The sequence below is a fragment of the Podarcis bocagei genome (genome assembly GCF_964188305.1).
Source record: "Podarcis bocagei genome assembly, chromosome: 7".
Taxonomy (NCBI): domain Eukaryota; kingdom Metazoa; phylum Chordata; class Lepidosauria; order Squamata; family Lacertidae; genus Podarcis; species Podarcis bocagei.
The window spans coordinates 77,834,642-77,856,815 of NC_138132.1; the positions used below are offsets into that span (position 1 = coordinate 77,834,642).

The 22,174-nt window shown below is 46.5% G+C and overlaps 2 protein-coding genes and 1 long non-coding RNA gene across 5 annotated transcripts in view; 2 read left to right on the forward strand and 1 right to left on the reverse strand.

Annotated features, from left to right (window-relative positions):
• The first annotated feature begins 2,271 nt into the window (after positions 1–2,271).
• RBP7 (retinol binding protein 7) lies at positions 2,272–7,243 on the forward strand. Its single transcript, XM_081203771.1, has 4 exons — positions 2,272–2,496; positions 5,141–5,319; positions 6,242–6,343; positions 6,940–7,243. The coding sequence occupies exons 1-4, from the start codon at positions 2,424–2,426 to the stop codon at positions 6,988–6,990; spliced, it is 405 nt and encodes a 134-aa protein (XP_081059897.1). The 5' UTR covers positions 2,272–2,423; the 3' UTR covers positions 6,991–7,243.
• Positions 7,244–11,063: 3,820 nt separating this feature from the next.
• Positions 11,064–22,174, forward strand: part of UBE4B (ubiquitination factor E4B) — a 77,144-nt gene continuing 66,033 nt past the window's right edge. Inside the window, exons 1-2 of one of the 3 annotated variants that reach the window (XM_081201392.1) lie at positions 11,064–11,839; positions 11,885–12,363. In XM_081201392.1, coding sequence (XP_081057518.1) covers positions 12,340–12,363 — 24 coding nt within the window. In that variant the 5' untranslated portion in view covers positions 11,064–11,839; positions 11,885–12,339. Of the gene's footprint in view, positions 12,364–22,174 lie in introns of all 3 variants that reach the window. The other 2 variants (XM_081201393.1, XM_081201396.1) reach the window with 2 other exon arrangements.
• LOC308591205 lies at positions 12,969–15,479 on the reverse strand. The gene is made up of 2 exons (XR_014010058.1): positions 14,888–15,479; positions 12,969–13,470 (listed from the first exon to the last, which is right to left on the reverse strand). It is a non-coding gene; the product is annotated as an uncharacterized lncRNA (long non-coding RNA).

Here is a 22,174-nt window from a genome sequence, read left to right on the forward strand (position 1 = left end):
AGAATATTCCCTGGAAAAGACCCTGATGTTGGGAAAGATGGAGGGCACAAGGAGAAGGGGACGACAGGATGAGATGGTTGGACAGTGTTCTCGAAGCTACCAGCATGAGTTTGACCAAACTGCAAGAGGCAGTGGAAGACAGGAGTGCCTGGAGTGCTCTGGTCCATGGGGTCACGAAGAGTCGAACACGACTAAACGACTAAACAACAACAAGATCCAGGTGAGACATAAGTAAGCCCTTCCGCATATGGGGCACAATCAGCTTGTGGAACTCATTGCCACAAGGTGTGGCGGCAGACCCTAACTTAAGGGATGAGAAAAATGCATAGACCTGTCCAATGCTAACCCTACTCGGAGTAGACCCACTGAAATTGATAGCCATGGCTAACATAGGCCCATTTATTTCTGTGGGTAGGACCTGACTGGATACAACCTTATTAGGCTTTATGTGAAGCTTCCATCTTGTGAGGCAGTCTACCTTTAATTGTTATTAATCAGTACATGGATAGCTCCATTGGTTAGATCATGGTGCCGATAATGCCAAAGTTGATCCTTGTAAGGGACAGCTGCATATTCCTGCACTGCAGGGGGGGTTGGACTAGATCAGGGGTCTGCAACCCGCGGCTCCGGAGCCACATGTGGCTCTTTTACACCTTTGCCGCGGCTCCGGGGTGGATACTAGCGAGGGGAGGAGGCGCATTGTGCGCCCCGACACTCCCCACTGTGGCGGGCGCTGTACTGGCTGTGACGTCGCATGGGGGCGGTGCGTGCATTAGTCACGCACCGTCCCGACGTCACCTTCCCACCCACCCACTACATTGTAAGGGGCATGTACGCTGGTCACTGCATTGAAGGGGAGTGAAGAACACACACACACACACAAAAGGTAACTTGTTAATGTAACGTTTATTTCTATGACGAGGAGTAATTCTGAGGGGTCAAACAAAGAAATAATAAAAAAGTGACAAAAAAGTTATTTTTATAATGACAAGTTTTGCGGCTCCCAGTTTTTTTTCCTTCAGAAACGGGTCCAAGTGGCTCTTTTTTTTCTTTTCAACTTAAATTTTTATTAGTTTTCATCAAACATACATTCCAATACATTCATTGTATTAATACATCTCATACATAACATTAGCTCTGTTGAGCTTTGGACTTCCTTCCTCCCCTTCGGTAAGTATCATACATTTTCATTATGTCACGTATTTTATACATTTATCTATTTGATCATAAGCTGCTGAAGTTAATCAAATCCTGCCAGTGTCTTTAACCAAGTGGCTCTTTTTGTCTTAAAGGTTGCAGACCCCTGGACTAGATGATCCTCAGAGTCCCTTCCAACTCTTACTGGAGGTTTTTTTAAAAAGTTGCTTTGCATACAATTCTGTAGCAGAGGAGGGAAACAGCAGAGGCCTCTTTTCTGGCCTCCCATAATCATCTGACTGGCAACTGCTGGAAAGGAGATCCTGGTTAAGACTAAGGCTGGGGAGCCTGTGGCCTTCCAGATGGTGGGATTCCAACTCCCATCAGCCCCTGCCAGCAAGGCCAATGGTCAGGGGTGATGGAAACTGTAGCCCCAACAACACTGAATAGGCCAAGGTGTCCCCATCCCTGGAAAGAGTCTTGAACTGAGTCTTGGGCACCTTCTTGTACCCGTATTAGCTCTGGGTAATTTGGGATATAAACTGCCTTTGCAGAAGTAGTTTACAGTGGTACCTCCAGTTAAGAATTGAATTCATTCTGGAGGTCCGTTCTGAACCTGAAACTGTTCTTAACCTGAAGCACCACTTTAGCTAATGGGGCCTCCTGCTGCTGCTGCGCCGCCCGGAGCATGATTTCTGTTCTCATCCTGAAGCAAAGTTCTTAACCCGAGGTACTATTTCTGGGTTAGCAGCATCTGTAACCTGAAGCGTCTGTAACCTGAGGTATCACTGTACCTCCAAATGCCAAATGCTGGGAAGTGACCGTGGGGAAGCTCCGTGGTCTTCCCAGAGGCACCCTTGGCTGCCCACTGTCGGAAGCAAGACACTGGGGCTTAGAAGGACCTTTGTCCTAATCTCTGGCAGGGCTGCTCAGAAGTTCTCCCACGCCACCAGTTTTGAGAGAGACCCAGATATGACCAACATTAAGACCAAGAAGAGGTTAAAACTCTCCTCTTGCCTCCTCCCCACCCCGAGACTCATGGAACAGTCACTTTTAGTTCTGAAGAAAAGATTTCAAATAGCTTGAACTTTCCCCTCCAAAGTCCCAGCTGCAGCAGATTCTGGGCCACCCCTCCAGTAGATTGGATCACACTCCCATCACCTTCAGCTGTGAGACCTCTCCTATTCTCTCTCTCTATATATATCTAGAGAGAGAGAGGAGGGTCTGCAAAGGTCCAGTTAGCTTTGGTGGTGTATTACTGGTAGGTTTGTTTGTCTACTTCAGCCATGCCTGCTGATTTCAATGGCACCTGGAACCTTGTCAGCAGTGAGAACTTTGAAGGCTACATGGTGGCCTTAGGTAAGCTGAAATACAGTTTGATTTTTCTCTTCCTCTTTGATTATTTGCTTTATGTTGGAAACTGTTCCTCTGTGTGCAGAATGTCCCCCACCCCGCCCCTTTCCTCAGCCAGAAGCTGTATATGTAGTTGTTTGAACTCTGCAATATATTATGGGTGTTTTGATTTTTGTTTTTATTATAAAAAAAGTTTGTATCTAATCACTGCTGGTTCTCAACTCTGAGTTCCTTGAGTTATTTACTCAGAAATAAGGTCTGTTGAATTTGGGGCTTGGCTCCTGAATAAGTATGTGCAGGATTGCTGGTTTCCCTAATGTTGAATTGAGGAATCCAAGCATTCTGTATCTTGGAGGATTAACTACATGTATTTCTGAATGGAAGTCCCTTTCCAGGCAAGGAGCTGGAGTTTGTTCTCCCTCCCCTGCTTTGCCATTGTAACAACCCTGTGACGTAGACCTACATCAGTGAGTATAGGAGTTTATTTTGAAGGAAGAGCTGGGCAAATTCAAAGTCTCCTTCTGTTTCTGTGCAAGGGTGTAATTTGCTGGAAACACTTGGTGTTTCAAATAAATTGAATGCATTTTATAGGGGAGAGGCCAACACCTTGGTGATCATCTGAGCTTATGTGGGAGTTAATATTATCCAAATTGCTTCTTGGTGTCGCTCTAAGCACACCTGGTCTTCTCAACCTTCATTCTCTAGCTAAAATTAGGATTACAGTGGTGCCTCGCAAGACGAAAAGAATTCATTCCGCGAGTCTTTTCGTCTTGCGATGTTTTTCGTCTTGCGAAGCACGGTCCGTCGCAACTGCGCCTCTTCAAGTGGCTTTTAAAAAAAAGCGCAAGACGTTTTCGTCTTGCGAAGCAAGCCCATAGGGAAATTCGTCTAGCGAAGCAACGCAAAAATGGAAAACCCTTTCGTCTAGCGAGTTTTTCGTCTTGCGGGGCACCACTGTACAGTCTCCTTAGTGAGTTGTCTCAACAACAGTGTTTGGCAACACAAGTGGGTCAGGTCTAGAATGTTTGCAGCCCTGTGCTTATGAAGTATACAAGCTCTTGAGCTCAGGGCAGCCACACACACATGGCTTCCTTTTTTTCACTCAACAACCTTGTAAGGTATGGTTAGGTTGTGAGAAAATATTGCATAATGAGACCTCAAAGTGGAGAGTTGAACTAGGGCTCTATCATTTCAAATCAAACACAGCAACCGCTATGTCACACTGGCCCCACAGCAGCTACTAGTTCACCTACGTTGACAAAGAACCAATTCCAAGTGGCTAGACCAGTGGTTTTCACCCGGGGGTGCCTTGAAATGATGGTCAGGGGTGCCGCAGGCACCCCTGGCCTCTGTCCCTCTTTCCTTCCCTCCCTCCTCTGATGCCCCCTCATGTCTCTGCCTCCCAAAGGCTTGCACAACTGTTTGTTGCAGCAGCCCTGGCTACAAGCAACACAGGCAAATGGTGCCTTTGGGGCTGGGCAGGGGGTGCTGGTTGCCAGGAGCTGAGGCGGCTCAGAGATGGGGGGGGGCTGCCTGGGCTGCCTGGAGGACTTCCAAGAAGAGGGGAGAAGAGGCTGAGGGGGCACTCCACAATCTTCTGTGCCAGCCTAAAAGTTTGCAATAATGTTTCCCAATAATTCAGACAACGTCCGACCCATTTATTTTGGCTCAGATGAGTAACCTTATTTCAACACTGGGCTGAAGAAGTTGAGGAATTGATTTCACACTTGCCACACTTTCCTGAATGAGTTGTTTCAAGAACATGTATTTCTCTCCCACCACCCCCTAAACACTTTTTAACAAAGCTAATTGCTCTCCATCAATCCTAAGGAACGGGTCTTCTTATCAGTCTGCCAACTTCCAATCTTCAAAGGCAAAAGCCACCAGGGCAGTGGTCTGACCAGGACTCAGATTATCTAGGTTTGGGCAGGTGAGGGGTGGAGTGGGAATTTAGTGGCAAATCTGGAAGTTCAAGATCCCTTCATGATGGTCACAGTCACACCCCTTTTATGACTACACAGCCTTATAAGATGTATTAGTGATGCCTTGCAACCAGCAATGCAGATGTCACTGTGTTGCCTTTCAGATAGATATACCATTTTCTGGGGAAAGGATTCGAACTGCCCCATTATATTATTTTGTAATGACTTTAAGTTGTGCTTTCTTTGAAGTTTCATTGCACAGAACAGAATATGCACACCATTCTCTTGAAACGAAAGCACCTTGTGTTTTCAGTGTTTATAAGTGCCTGGCTTCTGCAACATGGAAGTGGCATCCATTTCATGCTGATAGGGCAGCTCTGGAAGGCTGCAGGCATGGACCCTGCGACAGAAATAGTAATGGATCTTTGACCCCATCCCCCATGACCCTGGACCACTATACCACTGGGTGGGAAGTAGCAGTTGTGGCATAGCTGAGTGGTAGCATGTCTGCTTTGCATGCTGTTGGTCTTGGGTTCAGTCCCTGGCATCTCCTGGTATGGCATGGAATTTCCTCTGGCTGATACCTTGGAGAGCTGTTGCCAGTCAGCGTAGATAGTGCTGAGATAGATGGGCCAGTGGTCTGACTCGATAAAAGCCAGCTTCCTGTGATCGGAAAATCAAATGTGTTCTGTCTAAATAACCTGGATGCAACTTCTCCCTGTGCAAAGGTATCGATTTTGCCACCCGCAAGATAGCCAAAATGCTGAAGCCTCAGAAGGTCTTCAAACAAGATGGGGACTCGTTTTCCATCAGCACAACCAGCACTTTCCGCAGCTATTTAGTCGAGTTCAGGATTGGAGAGGAGTTTGAAGAAGACAACAAAGGCTTGGACAATAGAAAATGCAAGGTACTGAGGACTGGAGAAAGCCTCTCTAAGCAGGCAGCTTTAACTGAAATAAACTTGCCATCCTCCCCCCCCCCCTCCAGCCAGGAAGGGGTGTGGATGCATGCATGCAGGATGTCGGGGGGGTGGGTGGAGCAGGATCCAATAATTTGTGGTACCCAGTTCTTGCTTATCTATGAGTGCATTGTGATATTATACAAGTATGGGTCAGAACACTGCATAGCCTGACTTTCTGGCCACTATACTGATAAGCTCAGGCTGGTGGACAGCATTGTTAAAAAAGAATCCAAACAAGAGCATCCTGGGACAGTGCATCTGGCTCTTAACCAGAAGGTTGGTGGTTCGAGCCCACCCAGGGGCAGAATTCCTGCATTGCAGGGGGGTTGGACTAAATAAATAGAATCCAACTCTATGATTCTATTAAAACAACGTGTATTTTCCAGCACTGTCCTCTTATTTTTCAATACTTTGGTTATGTACACACTGCACCCGTGAAGCCTTTCTTCCTCGCTCCACAGAATTATGGGCACAGTAGTTTAAGGGTTGCTGGGAATTGTGCCCAGAATTCTTTGAGGGAACGAATGTACACACCATAACCTTTTTTGCTGTTCTGTTCATCTGGATGCTACTTTCAAGAACCCTCAGTTTGCATTAATTGTTATGGGCTTATTGTAAGCTGCCCTGTTAGATGGTGGGGCATAAATCTAAACTTTATAACAGGGCCAAGCTAGCCATTGTTGGGGTGGGAGCAAAATGGTGGGCCCATGGAAAGTGTTTCTGACACAGAAAGTTTGGAGGGTGGCCCTGCCTGTTATCTTCCTTCTCCTTAGTCTCTGTGTTACCCTTGTATAATTTGTTGACCCTTGGAGCAGAACCTGAGAGATCAACTGCGCCTTGAATATTTTTGACCCCTCTTCCCCTGCAGAGTGTGGTTAACTGGGACGGCGACAAGATTGTTTGTGTCCAGACTGGAGAGAAGAAGAACAGAGGCTGGACCCACTGGATGGAAGGAGATGACCTGTACTTGGTAAATTGTTACAGGGGTGTATAGCTAGGGTTGCTTTGGCGGTAAGCCAGCTAGATAGATACTCTGGAGCCAGGGGATGTTGACTCTGTATGTTTTGCATATGGGTCTTCCTGTTTGAAGGCCCCCCCTACCAGCACACCTCAGCCATGTTTCATGCTTGAGATAGCCAGTGAATCCTCTGGCCTACTCTCCCCTGTCCCCCTGCCCAATGTGAGCAGCAAGGGGCTTTTAACAGCTGTTGCATCAATAGCTTACATGTTCTTCACTTGGGATGGGAGTTGGCAGCCAAGGTCTCTGCTATTTATATGCACTGGGGAGAGAGCTAATGAGCCTTTTGCCTCGGTGGGACTGAGTTGGCCAATGGGTAAAGCCTAAGCTACTGCTACATTTAGGTCAAAAATTTGCTTTGCATGCAGAAGATCCCAGGTTCATTCCCCAGCATCTCCAGGTAGGGCTGGGAGAGACTTCCTGTCTAAACCCCTGGAGAGCTGCTACCAAACAGTGTAAGCAATACTGAACTAGATGGACCTGTGGGTTTGATTTGGTGTACAGCAGCTTCATGTTCTCTTGTTCCTAACGGATGCCTCCTTGTGCAGGAACTCCGATGTGAAGACCAAGTCAGCACGCAGGTTTTCAAGCGAGTGTGAAGTTGATTCCTGCGATATCCCCCAAATGACAACAGCGTAGAGAACCACGTACAGGAGCGTTTATGCATAGCGGCACTTCAGACATGGAGTGCTAACTGAAAAGGCAGCTTTACAGGTCAAACCTTCTTCCTCCACTGCTGGTGCTCTTTTTGTAATAGCATTTCAACCTGATCCTTTGGAACAAACGTAACTGTTAACCTGCACTAACCATGTAACTTCATTAAAAAAAAAAAGATGACTGTTTGCAATACTACTTAGGAGTCTACAGCTTTTTGTTAAGAGTACTGTACTATTTTTCTAAAAATGCCCTTTGGGGATATAAGACTATATATGTGGAATTCTCGGTTGCAGGTGTGTGTATACCTATGCTAGCTGCACACCATACATTCAAAGCACCGCTTTAAATATCCATGGCCTTCTCCCAAATATTTTTGGGAGGTGCAGCTTAAGTGTCTGGGACTTGCAGGGTTCTGACCAGTGTGTGATAGGGGCAGGGGGCTGGAGCGGCCAGCGATTTACGGGGTTTTGTGCCACCCACAAGGTAGTAGCCAGGGCAGGAGGAAGGGGAAGAGTCTGAGTGATCAGAAGCAAGTGTTTGGGGTGGGTGGGGTACAGCACATGGTCAAAGCAGAGGAAGAAGTTGTTCAGGTGAGGGGTGGTCCAGTTGAATCCTCTCTGTCCCCTGCCCTGCTGTCTCCTAAGAACAGGAGGGGTTTGAAAAGGCAACCACAACAGCAACTTCCATGTAGAAGTGTTTGCACGCACTCCCCCAGATGAAGCGATTTAAGCCTGGGAGAGGGGTGCCTGGTCCCGCTGTGGCTTTAACTGTTCAGCCAGAGCACAAGCCTGAGAAAGTTAATGCCAGCTACATAGCTACAAGAAGTATGTGTATGTGTTTATTTTCTGAACACCTTAGGAACTGCTTTGGTCAAGAAAGAATTAAACCACTGGCCATTTTCCCTCCTTGCTGGGTGTTCTCAGGCACTGAGAATGCTGAGCATTGTTAGGAGACCCCTATTTCCCTCACAGAGCAGCAATCCCCAGAGTATTTTCACAACCAATCCATCTCTCTCTCTCTCTCTCTCTCTCTCTCTCTCTCTCTCTGTGTGTGTGTGTGTGTGTGTGTGTGTGCTTGCCTCTGACCCTGCCTTCCATTAGGTATGAGGCCTTTCCCTCATGTGCGACCAAAGCCAACGTGGCCCTCAGGCTGGAAAATACTCTGCACCTCTGCTTTAAGGCAAATCAAGCATTACATGATGAGAAACTCAATAAGCTAGTTGCTGGTGAATTAACTTTTCTGCAGAAATTTCTGATCACCAGACAAGGCCCCGCAGCTCATTATTTCTTAGTACAAGTTGGTAGAAGCTTGAGATGGATGCAAGTTGTGACCCACAGTTTGGCAATACCTTTAATAGGACTAACCAAAATATCTTAACTGTGGCAAGCTTTTGAGGACCTTGGGGCTCTTCAGCACAAGTCATGCCCCCATTGCAAATTTAAAGCAGATGCCCTGCCCAAACACAAAAGAATCCCATTATTTCCTAAGAGTGTTGGGAAGATCTATGAGGGGGAAGCTACAGCTCCCAAGATTTTTTAGGGGAAGTGGTATGCTTTAAATGTATAGTGTGAATGTGACCACAGCCTCTCTTAGAGGAAGGAAAAAAACCCAGCAGTTCAGTGTCCTTGCCATTAGGTGGCACCTCTGCTACGTTATGGAAACTCGGCTAGAGATTTTTGGAAGTACAGTAATGTGAACAGATGACTAAGTCGTTCAGACTACCTTGAAGAACCTTCCTTAAACTAACAAGCAGCTTAAGTCCCTGCTTTTTTTTAATAACAGAAGAGCATGTATTTGACTTCATTTTCCCCCCCCCATTGTGCTTTGAGAGAAAGAAGTTTGTTTTTTAAAAAAATCAGGTATTTAAAAAAACCGCTCTTATATGCAAGGGTGGGGTTTGCTTTGACGTGTACATAAGCACTGACACAGCACACAAGGCTGCAGCAACTAAGAAAGATGTTTGTTTTCCAGTAAACATCAGAGGGCACCATTGGCTTAATTCACACTGAGTGATAGTGTGGTGGCTTTTCCTGTGGGTCAATGGCCCTTTATAGAACAAAGGTACCACCACCCCATATTAACAGATGATAAAATCGGTTTTGGACTACTGTATGACCTGACTGAATGTGCCTCCATGTAAAAACTGCCCAATTAATTTTCCTCTAGATAAATTAGGCACTATACTGTACAGACTTACCTAGTTGCGGAGTAATTGACAGAGTTGAACTGATGTACATAAGCACTCCAATAGAGGTTTTATTTAGTGCTGGTGTTGCTCACAGTAAAACCATTGACAATGAATATGAATAATTTAGGTCCATTAGTTTCAACGGGTGGACTTTGACTATAACTTAGTGTGTCATTACCCTTAGTGTTCAAGGGTGTGCCTCTCAGACCCTTTGGTTTTTTTACCCCCTTTGCACAGAGCAAAGTCCTGTTTTTTATTTAAGTACTGTATACATGTCCTGTCATTCGGCAGCACATTCCCCCACTCTCAGGCTGGTTCACCGTTTATTTTTGCTTATTAGGTGAATAATTAAAACAAAAAACCCAAATAACATGACAAGAGCATAAAACAGTGAGGGGGGGGGAGTGGCAGGTTAAAAGCAATCCAAATCACATTTTCAAAAGCTTGGGATCAAGGAAAAAGGTCTTCATATGATGAAATGAGTGTCAGGCAACCTTCTTTGGGATCAGGGATGAAGAGGTGTGGGTACCACAGTTGATAAGGCCTTTTCACCCTGTGGCTGTTGCTGGCTTATTCTCAGGGTTTATATTATTAAACCTATATTACTCACAGATGTCATGGGTTTCTCCCTGCCAGCTCCCAGCGGTTAGGATCACAAGGGTCATCTAGTCCACCCCCCCCCGCAATGCAAGAATCTTTTTCTCAATATGGGGCTTGAACCCACAACCCTGAGATTAAGAATCTCCTGCTCTACAAACTGAACTACCAAGGCAGACAAGGAATCTTTAAAGGTTCAAACAGGCTCCTTTACTGTACTCTTTCTGTTGTTTATGACTACTTTCGTTGTTTGTAACTGCGTATTCCACACACACACACCAATGTTGTGAGCTACCTTTAGCATGGTTTCACCCATGGAAAAGTAGCATACGAACACAATTGTGCATGTATGAATAGCTTTTGTAGTACGGAAACCTCACGGGACTCGAATCAGACAATATTGCACCACATCGCCACCCCACAAGCGCGCCTCAGGATGATCTCCCCCTCCCCCGGGCAAATAAAAACAAGGATTGAAATATTGATTTGTTAAATATCCACTGTTGGGAGCATAGATGGAACCGAGTGTGAAAGCGTTCCCCCGCATCTAAGACACGGGAAACAAAAATAAAAGGACTACTGGGGGCTTCAAGCATTTTATTACCAATTTATTTCAATTTTGCTGGAATTTTTATTTTGGCTTGTTAACGTGCATAATCGTCCAAAAATACATCGTTATTCAAGTAAATGAAGAGTTTCGAGTCCTTTCGCTCTGCCTTTGCAGCCCCTCCCCCAGCTCTCTTTCCCGCTTCAGCAAAAGCGTTCCTCCACGCCATTCATCGCAGCATTTCGCGCCTGCCCCGCCCCTGTTGCTATGGCGCAACCAAACAGGCCCCACCTCCCGCTTTTAGTCCCTCCCACCCCGAGCTTAGCTTCTTGTAGTAGGTGACAGTGAGGGGCGGGCAAGCGGCGGAGGCCTCCCCTCCCTCTTCTCATTGGTCAGTACCAGGGCGCACGCGGGGACGCTTCGGCCTGTGACCGAAAGACGATGAAGGGTGGAGCGGCGGCGGCGCGGTTGCGAGGAGGAGGAGGCGTGTCATCCGCAGCGCGTGGACTGCTGGGCGGGAGAAGGCGGAGGCTCTTTCTCATTGCACCTCCCTCTCTGCTCCACGATTGGGCGCCTTCCCTGCGCTCGTTGGGCTGGTTGGTGGGAGGAGCCTCCTCTCTCTTTGGCCTCCCGCACTTAAAGCGCGCGGACGCACGGACGCGTAAGCTCTGGTTGGCTGGCTATCTTGCAGCCGTACGCAAAGAGGCGTGCGGAGAACCGCCTGGAGGAGAGAGAGCGCGCGCGCGCGAGGGAGAGGAGGGGAGGGGTCACGTGATCCGACGCCAAGATGGCCGCCGCTGCCTCCTTGTTTTGATGAATAATCTCTGTGTGGGGAGGCAGAAGCAGCGTCTGCAGCAGCTGAGGGAGAAGAGTGTGAAGGGGCAGCTCTGAGGGGAGTGTGTTGGTGTCTTGCCGAGAGGTGTAAGGCCAGTCATTGGCGCGGGCTTTCCCCACCAACACCCTCCTTCCACACTACCTCCTTTTCTCTGCAGCCCCAGCCAAGCCAGGCACCTGGAGAATTCAAGGGGCTGAGGTGGAAGAGAAGGTGGCTTAAGCTGGGGCCGCGTGCCAGACGAAAGGGAGGCAGCTGGCTAAACTGGGGCTTCAGGTTAGGCAGCCGACTAAGAGGGGACTGTTGTAATATATAGCTGGTGGCAGGGCGCTGTATTCATATATCTATCTATTGAATATACTGTATAGGAGCCAGCAAGCAGCTTGGGGCTTCTAGCAGAGGGAGAAAGAGCGGGACCTATCTTATGTGTATATATGGGACTAATAGGGTTTCCTGGGTATACGGAAGGCAGCCTGCGATTGGGAACTGGGGGTAGTCAGCAAGCGGAAGGCTCTCTGCCGTGTTTGGTGGACGGTGAGCAATAGGAGCCTCTTGTGATACGAGGCGGTATCTAGCTGACCTGGGGAGCTTTCAGGGTTTGTAGGAAGGTCCATAACAGGCGGCAGGGTGCCACTGAGGCTTTAGGACAACTGGGGGACAGTGAGCAGCGAGTTTTCTGGGATCGGTCGGAGGCTGCTTGGTGGGGCGCCTGGACTGTGGAGAAAAAAGGTCAGTGGGACCCAAGGCAGGAAGCAGGAGCTAGGATCCTAGGGGGTTATCGGCAGCCTGTGGAGGGAGGCTTTTAAAGCTGGGGCTACCAAGGAGATAGCTTCAGGTACAGGAAGGGGTAAGGCCTGGAGGTTTAGTGGTGAGATAGGAGTGGCTTATGCGTGTGTTCATAATCATTTAGTTGACTAGCAAACCAGAGAGAAACAGAGAAAGAGCAGGGGAGGTATATTCTGTGGTGGTGGTCTTTACCTCTGACTATGCAATTCTGAAACGTCCCTAGGGAAAGAGGCAGCACGACAGGATTTCCCTTAAAGACACTCTCTCCCACAAGCACGCCCCTCAAGGGAAGTACAGAGCTCCCCTTCCCCCAAACTCCTTTCACCATTAAGAGGAAAACAATGGAGGAGCTGAGCGCTGATGAGGTGAGTTTAAGGATTGTTGACTGAACAGCGGATGATGTGGGAAGGGAGGTTGGGCACCAGGATGTATCCTGCAGGTAAATGGTTCTACTGAAGGGGGTTTGCCATGGGGATTTGTGGAGTCCCACAATTTCTGCAAAGTGAATAAATTTGTATGTGGACCTTGGGGACCAGAGTTCAAGTCATCACTCAGCTATGAAACTTGCTGGGTGACCTTGGGCCAGTCACTTGTCTGTTTGCCTAACCTACCTTGCAGTGTTGTTGTGGAGATAAAATGGGGGGAGGGGATCTATATGTTTGGGAAGGAGTTTTGATTCCCTAGCTAGAGTGCTGAAATGGCTCTGGATATAAACGTAGTAAATGATAACAGATTAGTTTTGCTATTTTGGATAAATGCACTAGTAATATAATGTTCTTGTGTTACATTTTCTCCCCGCCACTTTTTGGACACACCTCACCCTACTTAAGTCTGCAATTATATAGAGGGTGGGGTTGTTTTTAATCCCTTCTTTTCTTCATAGCTGAGTATTCACCTATGTTCACACATGTCAGATTTTTCTTACTTGGAGAGAGAAACTTTTTAAAAGTGTGTTTTGGTTTATTGAATGGGTTTATTGAATGTCTAAAGCTTGACAGTACTTTGTGCTTAAAGGGAACTTTTCAATTTACATTATTTGATACTGAGGGATAGATAGCTATTTTCCCATTGGGGTGGCATACTACCAGGGCCATTTTTAGGTCTTTGTTCACATAACGTTTTGGACTTCTCCTTTGTCCAAGTTGTCTATGAAAGAAAGGTGTATGTGGGGACACACAACAGGTCTCCTCAACAGAAGCATGTAAATGTTAGGCTTCTATTTAAAGCTTTGGTTTCAAATTCAGAGTTGTAGGTTTTTTTTCAGGTGGGAATCCACAGTGTGAGAGGTGCTAGTATGATTGCTTATGGAATGATTCTAGGGTTGTTGGATACTGTCCTGGTGAGGTGTTTCTTGAGAGTACTTCCTGTCTTACTGAGAGGATGTCCTGTGTTTTATTCAGACTTAATTGTGAAGTTTGAACAAAAACAATTTAAACTTCAAAAAATAACCACAATGAGGGAATCTTTTCCATCTACATACAGTGGTGCCTCGCAAGACGAAATTAATTCGTTCCGCAATTCTCTTCGTCTTGCGGTTTTTTCGTCTTGCGATGCACGGTTTCCCATAGGAATGCATTGAAAATCAATTAATGCATTCCTAGGGAAACCGACTTCAGACCAGGTCCGGGGACAGTCTGTCCCCGGACCTCTTCTGAAGGCTGGGGGGGGGGACAAGGGCTTTTCTTCCCACCCCCAGCATTTTAAAAAACCCTGGGACAGCGGAGGACTTCTCCGCTGTGCGGGGCTATCTTAAAATGCTGGCGGGCGGCATTTTAAAATCGCTCCGGACAGCGGAGGACTTCTCCGCTGTCCGGGGCAATTTAAAAGCCCCTGGGAAGGCAGGCAGGGGGGACAAAGACTTTCGCCCCCTGCCCGCCTTCAGAAGGTGTTCCCGCCCCCCCTCCCCACTTCGGAAGAGCTTTCCGAAGTGGGGCGGCGGGGCCAGGTGTTCCCGCCCCCCCTCCCCACTTCGGAAGAGCTTTCCGAAGTGGGGCGGCGGGGCCAGGTGTTCCCGCCCCCCCTCCCCACTTCGGAAGAGCTTTCCGAAGTGGGGCGGCGGGGCCAGGTGTCCCCGCCCCCCCGCCCCACTTCGGAACAGCTTTCCGAAGTGGGGCGGCGGGGCCAGGTGTCCCCGCCCCCCCTCCCCACTTCGGAACAGCTTTCCGAAGTGGGGCGGCGGGGCCAGGTGTCCCCGCCCCCCCGCCCCACTTCGGAACAGCTTTCTGAAGTGGGGCGGCGGGGCCAGGTGTTCCCGCCCCCCCTCCCCACTTCGGAAGAGCTTTCCGAAGTGGGGCGGCGGGGCCAGGTGTCCCCGCCCCCACTCCCCACTTCGGAACAGCGTTTTAAAATGCTGGGGGTCGGGAGCGAAGCGCTGCCGACCCCCAGCATTTTAAAATCTCCCCGTGTCCCGGGGAGGTTTTAAAATGCTGGGGGTCGGCAGCGCTTCGCTCCCGACCCCCAGCATTTTAAAATCTTCCCAGGACACGGGGAGATTTTAAAATGCTGGGGGTCTGCAGCGCTTCGCTCCCGACCCCCAGCATTTTAAAATCTTCCCAGGACACGGGGAGATTTTAAAATGCTGGGGGTCTGCAGCGAACGCTTCGCTCCCGCCCGCCAGCATTTTAAGATCGCCCGGGGCAGGCGGGGGGGAGGCAGGCGGGGGGGGGGGGAGCAAAGACTTTTGCCCCCCGCCGGCCTTCAGAAGAGGTCCTCTTCTGAAGGCCGGCTGTGGGCGAAAGTCTTTGCTCCTGACCGCCAGCATTTCCCTATGGGCTTTCGTCTTGCGATGCAAGCCCATAGGGAAATTCGTCTTGCGAAGCGCCTCCAAAACAGAAAACCCTTTCGTCTTGCGGGTTTTCCGTCTTGCGAGGCATTCGTCTTGCGGGGTACCACTGTATTGATATTTCCATCTTGTTTAATTCCAGTCTTTCATGATCTCTCTCTCTCTCCCTCCATCCTTTCCCCTTCTGCCAGGGTGGTATTTTGTTGCTTTTTTAAACAAAAAACAAAAGAATTTTTGGATCTTATTCATTGCAGAAGCAGTCACAGCTACTTAATCAGTTGCTTTATACCAGCAAGCTCTTTATGCACACTTTGACACATTGGTAGTACATTGGCCCAAGGTAAGGCCATGTGAGCTTTTTTTATATTGTAGTTTTGATGTAGGTGAAAATACTTTGAGAAGCTAGCTTGGATGCTTTCATAACTTGCCATGAAGCAGGCTTTCCCCATGTGAGTAATCTGTCTTTTTTATTTTAAAATAGCTTTTAAACTGCCCTTCATGCACAGAAATACTGGATCAAAATAGTGAATACAAAATTGTCAAATCATTTAAAAGAAGCAAGAAGGTGCAGTAGAAACGCCTTCAGACAAATAAAGTACCTAAAAACACCTGAATATTTTAAGCCAAGCATGTCCAAAGAAGTCCATTTCAAGGGCATAATCTGGCCCGCTAGTCGATTTAATCCGGCCCCTGCCGCAGTTTATTTCCTGGGGTAAAATCCTAAAAAAGCCTCAACTTCAATCTTAAAAAAAAAAAAAAAAAACTCAACAACTTTGGTCGGTCCTCATGGCCCTCTTTGAACAAAGTTTCAACAACACTGGTTTAAGCAGTTATTACAGTTATTTATTAGATTTCTTCCCTGTACCACACCTTGAGGTTCCAGGGCAAGTTGTGACAATTTAAACATACACTAATAAAATAAGTTAAAAGAATTTTATTTATTCATTTGTTATTTTATTAGCAGTTCGAAAGCACATCAAAGTGCAAGTAGATAAATAGGTACCGCTCTGGCGGGAAGGTAAACGGCGTTTCCGTGCGCTGCTCTGGTTCGCCAGTAGCGGCTTAGTCATGCTGGCCACTTGACCCGGAAGCTGTACCTCGGCCAATAAAGCGAGATGAGCACCGTAACCCCAGAGTCGGTCATGACTGGACCTAATGCTCAGGGGTCCCTTTACCTTTACCTTGTTATTTTATACATTTCTATACTGCCCTTCATTTGAGGATCCCTGAACCTCTCTGGGGAGAGCATTCCACAAATGGGGAACCACTGCAAAAAAGGCCCGTTACTGTGATCTCTTGTGGATAAGGAGCAGGAAGAAGAGTCTCCGATGATGATTGCAGAATCTGGGTCGGTTCATAGGGAGAGAGGTGGTCCTTGAGGTATTGTGGTCTTGAGCCATGTAAGCCTTTATAAGTAAAAACCAGCACTTTGAATTGGGCTCAGAAACTATTGTGGTCAAGAGAATATGGTGGGAAACTGAAAATGCCAGGAGCACATAAATAAGTCTTGTTATCAGCACTGGACTGATAACTTTAGTGCCAGTCATGCATATCAAAGAACAGCATTCCACAGATGGTGCCTCACCATGGAGAAGGAATTATTCCATATCATTACATAGTGAGTTTCTAATGGTGGAATATGGAAATGTGCTTCCACCAAAAGTCTCAAGACATGGGCAGGCTGGTTATAAGGAGAGGTACTCCTTCAAGTGTTTGAGTCCTGAGCTCTTCACGACTTTAAAGATGAGCATAGCATTTACTATATGTAGTTCCTGCTTTTTACCATTTTTTCCAAGGTAGTTCACTAAAATAAAATTAAAACTGGAGTTGGTGATGACAAAAATAAGGGAAACATATAAAATAGTGGCACTGTCAAAACTCTGGAAGTGTCAGGTATAATTAAAATAGAAAAGACACAGTGAAATAAGGTATTTACTCCTTTCTGAATGAGAGAAATTGTGTGTGTTCCTGACTGTAAGTAGGAGTGAATTCCATAATTTTGGAACCACCATGAGAAAGCACTGCTTTTACCGCACCCCAAACAGGTTCCTGCCTCTTTTCATAGGCTTGAATTTGGTAGCTGGTGCGTACAGTAAAACTCTCCACCGCAACCCGCGGACAGGCTATTCCCGTGCTGTCTGCGTTACAATAAAGGAGAGACAAAGTTTTTTTTTTAAAAAAGGACTGCTTTTCATGAATAAAGTTCCTAACTGATGGAACATCATGGGACATGGCCTGAATTGTTCAGACTGCAAATTCTCACCAGCTGTGTCCAATGGGACATACTTCCAAGTGCACAGACATGGGCTTGCACTAAAATTCAAGTAACAAAGAATGGGCTGCCAATCTGGAGTAGCAGTACACTGACCACATAGAATTAATTCTAGTGTTATCTTAGTTTGCCTTGATGTTAGAATTGAGCAGACTTGGTTTGAAGGCAATCTGGGTTAGAGAGAGGGGAGGAAGATATAAGTGAGACCATGCCACATTTTCAGTCTTCCGAACTTTGGTTTGGAGAATGCTAACATGACATCTAAATTCAGCCCTTTTTGTGAATTACCTTTATTGGTTGCTTGAATACTCATAGAGGGCAGCAGTTTGGAGGCTTGAAACTATGTGTTATCTACTTACAGGTTTGCCAATGGCAACGAGAAATACACAACTCCCACCCCACTTTTTCAGTAAAACCTTGCTAGGGAATGAATGAAGATGGGGGCCATAGGGCCTAGGCAATGGTAAAATGTGTGGTTTGAACACAGAAAGTCCCAGGTTCAATTCCCTGCATCTCCAGTTAGGGCTGGAGGAGTCTTCCTCTCTGAAACCTTGAAGAGCTGTTGCCAAACAGTATAGAATAGATAGACAGTGCTGAATTAGATGGATCAATAGTCTGACTTGGTATAAGGTAGCTTCCTGTGTTCATATTACATGCACTGGAGAAATAGTTTGAAAATTAAACTTCATTGGCTAGTAGAAACAATGATTGGCTACTAAACCAAACCAAAATGTCTGGACGCTTGGGTTTGCTTTGTGCAGGTGTATGTGGGGGTGCAGTAAGTCAGCCCCTTGGTGGCCTGCTATATCATAAGAGCAAATTAGTGGCTTTTATATACCAAATATGGATCTTGATTTGGGTTCCCTTTAGTACTTAGAATTTGAACATTTCCCTATAGGATACATTGAAAGATAATTGTCAAGGCAGTAGAGTAAATTTCCCTGTCGACCTTTGGCATTCATTTTTCTGAAGTATGTCTATTATGAGCATCTGTTGGGCATGGTTTTAGGTCCAGACTGTTTGCTATTTAGGTCACACCATGTATCATGTTTTGAGGTGATGTAGAATCTTGGGAATCAAGTTTTTCTCCCCAGTTTAAAAAAACGAGTTTCTTGTCTTCATTGTTGTGGAAATCCATCTGCATACTTTTTGGGTTCATTTCTGGATCCAGTTCAAGGTTTTCACATTAGTGTTTAAAGCCCTAAATGACTCAGACCCCCAATACCTGATAGACCACCTCCTTCCCTACAGTGCAAAGTTCGTGGGGGATGGGGCTCTTTCGTGGTTCCGCTGCCTTCAGAAGCAGTGGTGGCAGCAGCCTGGGAGAGGCCTTCTCTGTGGCAGCCCCTAAGTTGTGCAAAATGACGTCACGCACATGCGTGGAAGCGGTGAAACGTGGCACGTGCAGACGCACAGTCGTGTGTTACTTTCATTTCAGGATGCAAACAGGGCTCTGGAACGGATCCCATTTGCATCCAGAGGTACCACTGTACCCCCATTTTCCATGTGAGAAAGGGTATATCACCATCTGTTGCCCAAGGATCTGTATTGGGACTGGCAAAATTTAACGTCTTAAATAATGAACATGTTGGTGGAGGTTGTATCTACTCTGGGTAGTCCCACTGAAATGGATACACATGACTAAAGTCCAGTAATTTCAAAAGGTCTACTTTGAGTAGAATTTAGCTGGATGCCACCACCATTGAGGTGTCCCAGGTTTCCAAATAACACCAAACTGTTTTAGCTGGTAAATAAAATTGAAAAGTGAGAAAAGGAGAATAAATTGGCAAATTCGGTTCATTGTAGGTAGGTGTGAAGTGATGCATATTTGGGGCAAGCCTATATAAGCTGATGGGGGGTCTTACTATCCATGAAAGGGATCGTGGGGTCATGGTGGACAGATCACTAGAAACAGCCACTCAGACTGTGGAAATGCTGAAAAATGCAAATTTCTTTTTGGGGATCATTAGGAAGGGGGATTGAAAACTGCCATTGCTGTAGTGCTTTTATACAAACCAGTACTGCAACCATTCTTGGAATACTGTTTATAGTTCTAGTTGCTGCATTTCAAAAATATATTGTAGAGCTACACTAAGGGAGCCAGAATGATCGAGGGGCTGGAGTCAACAGGATAAGAGCCTAGGAAAAGTCAAGTAAAAGGGAGACATGATAGAGGTGTATAGAATTTTGTATCATGAAGAGAAAGTGGGTGGAGAGAAATCCTTATATCATAATACTTGAAAATTGTGGGTGGGGGGAGTTATCCAGTGAAACTAAATAGGAACTTCATCTGATCAAAGGGCTGCCTGGTCCAATATTCTGGTTCCCACCATGGCCAACAGAAAGCCCATGCACAGGACAGGAAGGCAGTCACTGCTCTCACTCTTGTACCCCAGCACAGGTATCCAGAAGCACAACACCTCTGCTCTTAGAGGTAGCATATCACCTTAAGGACAAGAAGCAATGAAGAGCCTGACCCTCCATAAAGACATTTCATCCATTACAAAGCTGTCCAAGTTGATGGCCATCACCACCTCTTTGTAGTAGAGAATTCAACAGTTTAACTACCTGACACTGTGTGACAAAGTCCTTCCTTTTATCTGTCATGAATCTCCCATTCCCATACCCTTGCAGACTCCTGTTCTTTTAAAGGAATTCCTGTATTTTACAAAACCTGTAATACCTTTAATAATGAGGTGGTGACAAATCAATGCAAATCTGCAAATCCAGAACTCATTTGTAAAACAAGCGTACTAGCATATACCTCAGCTGCGTAATCTCTGTGGAAATGTATTTTTAAAAAACAACAACAACAATGATAAGTTTATGGAATCCTACTATAGCAATGAGCTGCAACATTTATGATCCTTTTTCTCTGTTGATGTGTGTGTGCCTGTGTCGCTTACATTCTCTGTGCCATCTGTGGAGATCATATTGCAACAACTGACATCTTTATGCAAAGTCATTCAGTATATTCCAAAACATCACAATGTTGTTTTGCGTGTTGAAGGTAATGATTTAGCAATCCTTTGATGTTGCAATAGGAATTTGGTGATGCGTGTGATGCCAGTGGCTAGGGTGTACTTCTTGTGAGCTGGGAATGACTAAGGAAGGACTACAGTTCTCAGGAGACACTGGGAGACACTGATGGTAATGCTAAAGAGGCGAGACACTTAGTTTGGAAGTATGTTAATTGTCACTGGAATAATAGGCCAATTGCATTCAGGTGATGGGGACTTTTGACATATTTTAGCTTAAGCCACTTGGTTTAAGCCTGATTATATCACTGTTAATGTAAGCCATTGGCACCAGAAATGCTGTGTAATCAAACCAGGTTATACAATATATAGAATTTGATTTATGACAAGGACTTGACCTTTTAAAGCATTAATAAAGTTTCTGTAAAGTCCCCACCCCCCTTTTCTCTCAGTGCAATTTTGCTTTAAAAAGAATACAGATAGTTTGCAGGCTTACTTTGCTGTTTCTTGAGTCAGGATTCATTCTGTCTCCTAACCTGGTGTGGTATCTTGTTTTGAATCCCACCCATGCACAGGTCAACAGGCATGGAAACTGACCCTTACCTGTGGCAAATAATAATTGCATTCAGGCTGTTGGGTAGGATTTTTTGTTTGTTTGTAAACTTGAAGTTATTCATGCTATAGAGATGAAAGCCTTGTTACACCTAGGAAGGTGAGCTATATCACATGCAATAGACTTGATTTTAGAGCCACAGCACATCCATAGGATGCTGCCATATACTGAGTCAGAGCAATGGCCCATCTTGGTCAATTTTATCTACACTGATTGTTAGTGCACTCCATGGTTTCAGTCAAAATGCCCTCCTCAGCCCTACCTGGAGATGCCAGGGATTTTACCTGGGACCTTCTGCATGCAAAGCAGATATTCTGCCACTGAGCTAGGGCTCTTTCCCTCAATGACAATTAGGTACGCAGTGTAAAACAAAATGGCATCATTCAGACAACTGTCTTAAGGTAGGGCTAGCCAATGTTGGACCCTCCAGATAATGTGGATTATGACTTGAGGGCATCACACTGGTTGTACCAGCTCTAAAGGTTTCACAAACAGTGGTTTATGAAGTGGTGGCTGAGCATTGGGATTTAGTTTAAATCTTGGCTTATTTTCATGATTAACTGGTATTAATCTGAATTTAGCCCATTCACACATAATGGGGAATTCTGGTTTAATACAAGCCAGGACATTTGTGCTGAAGCCAGCGTGTGACAGGAGGAGGACAGGAGGAACAATTGTTAATATCTTCTTAAACCATGGCTTAGGAAGTTTTGGAAGATCGTAGTGCCACCATCACACTCAAGGCGATGTCAATAGCATTCTTGGGCAATTTCCTATTCAGGTAATAATTAAACCTGCTTAGCTTCAACAGAATTGCTGCATCATGTACCGTCAGGCCGTGCCCTGGGATACCCTCTGCAGGCAAGATATCCTGCTGTACAGACACCACTTCAAAGCAGCCTTAGAGAGGGACATCTGTAATGGAAAGTTGATTTCCTACTTCAGAAAGTGTGGATAAATCTGCATCTCAGGCAACTGCAGCGGAATAAGGAAACACATCCACGGGACCTTTTTGCAGCATGAGGGAATGGTCAAATAAACCTACAGTGGTGCCTCGCAAGACGAAATTAATTCGTTCCGCAATTCTCTTCGTCTTGCGGGTTTTTCGTCTTGCGATGCACGGTTTCCCATAGGAATGCATTGAAAATCAATTAATGCGTTCCTAGGGAAACCACCTTCAGACCAGGTCCGGGGACAGTCTGTCCCCGGACCTCTTCTGAAGGCTGGGGGGGGGGGGACAAGGGCTTTTCTTACCACCCCCAGCATTTTAAAAAACCTTGGGACAGCGGAGGACTTCTCCGCTGTCCGGGCGATCTTAAAATGCTGGCGGGCGGCATTTTAAAATCGCCCCGGACAGCGGAGGACTTCTCCGCTGTCCGGGGCGATTTAAAAGCCCCTGGGAAGGCAGGCAGGGGGGAGCAAAGACTTTTGCCCCCTGCCCGCCTTCAGAAGGTGTTCCCACCCCCCCGCCCGGCTTCGCAGCAGCGCTACGAAGCCCGGCAGCTGGGGCAGCTGTTCCCGCCCCCCTCCC

Excerpts from the sequence above, each read along its gene's own strand:
- RBP7 (XM_081203771.1), top strand. The coding sequence starts at position 2,424 with ATGCCTGCTGATTTCAATGGCACCTGGAACCTTGTCAGCAGTGAGAAC. Across the intron at positions 2,497-5,140 it reads AGGCTACATGGTGGCCTTAG|GTATCGATTTTGCCACCCGC; the intron begins GTAAGCTGAAAT and ends CCCTGTGCAAAG. Across the intron at positions 5,320-6,241 it reads TGGACAATAGAAAATGCAAG|AGTGTGGTTAACTGGGACGG; the intron begins GTACTGAGGACT and ends CTTCCCCTGCAG.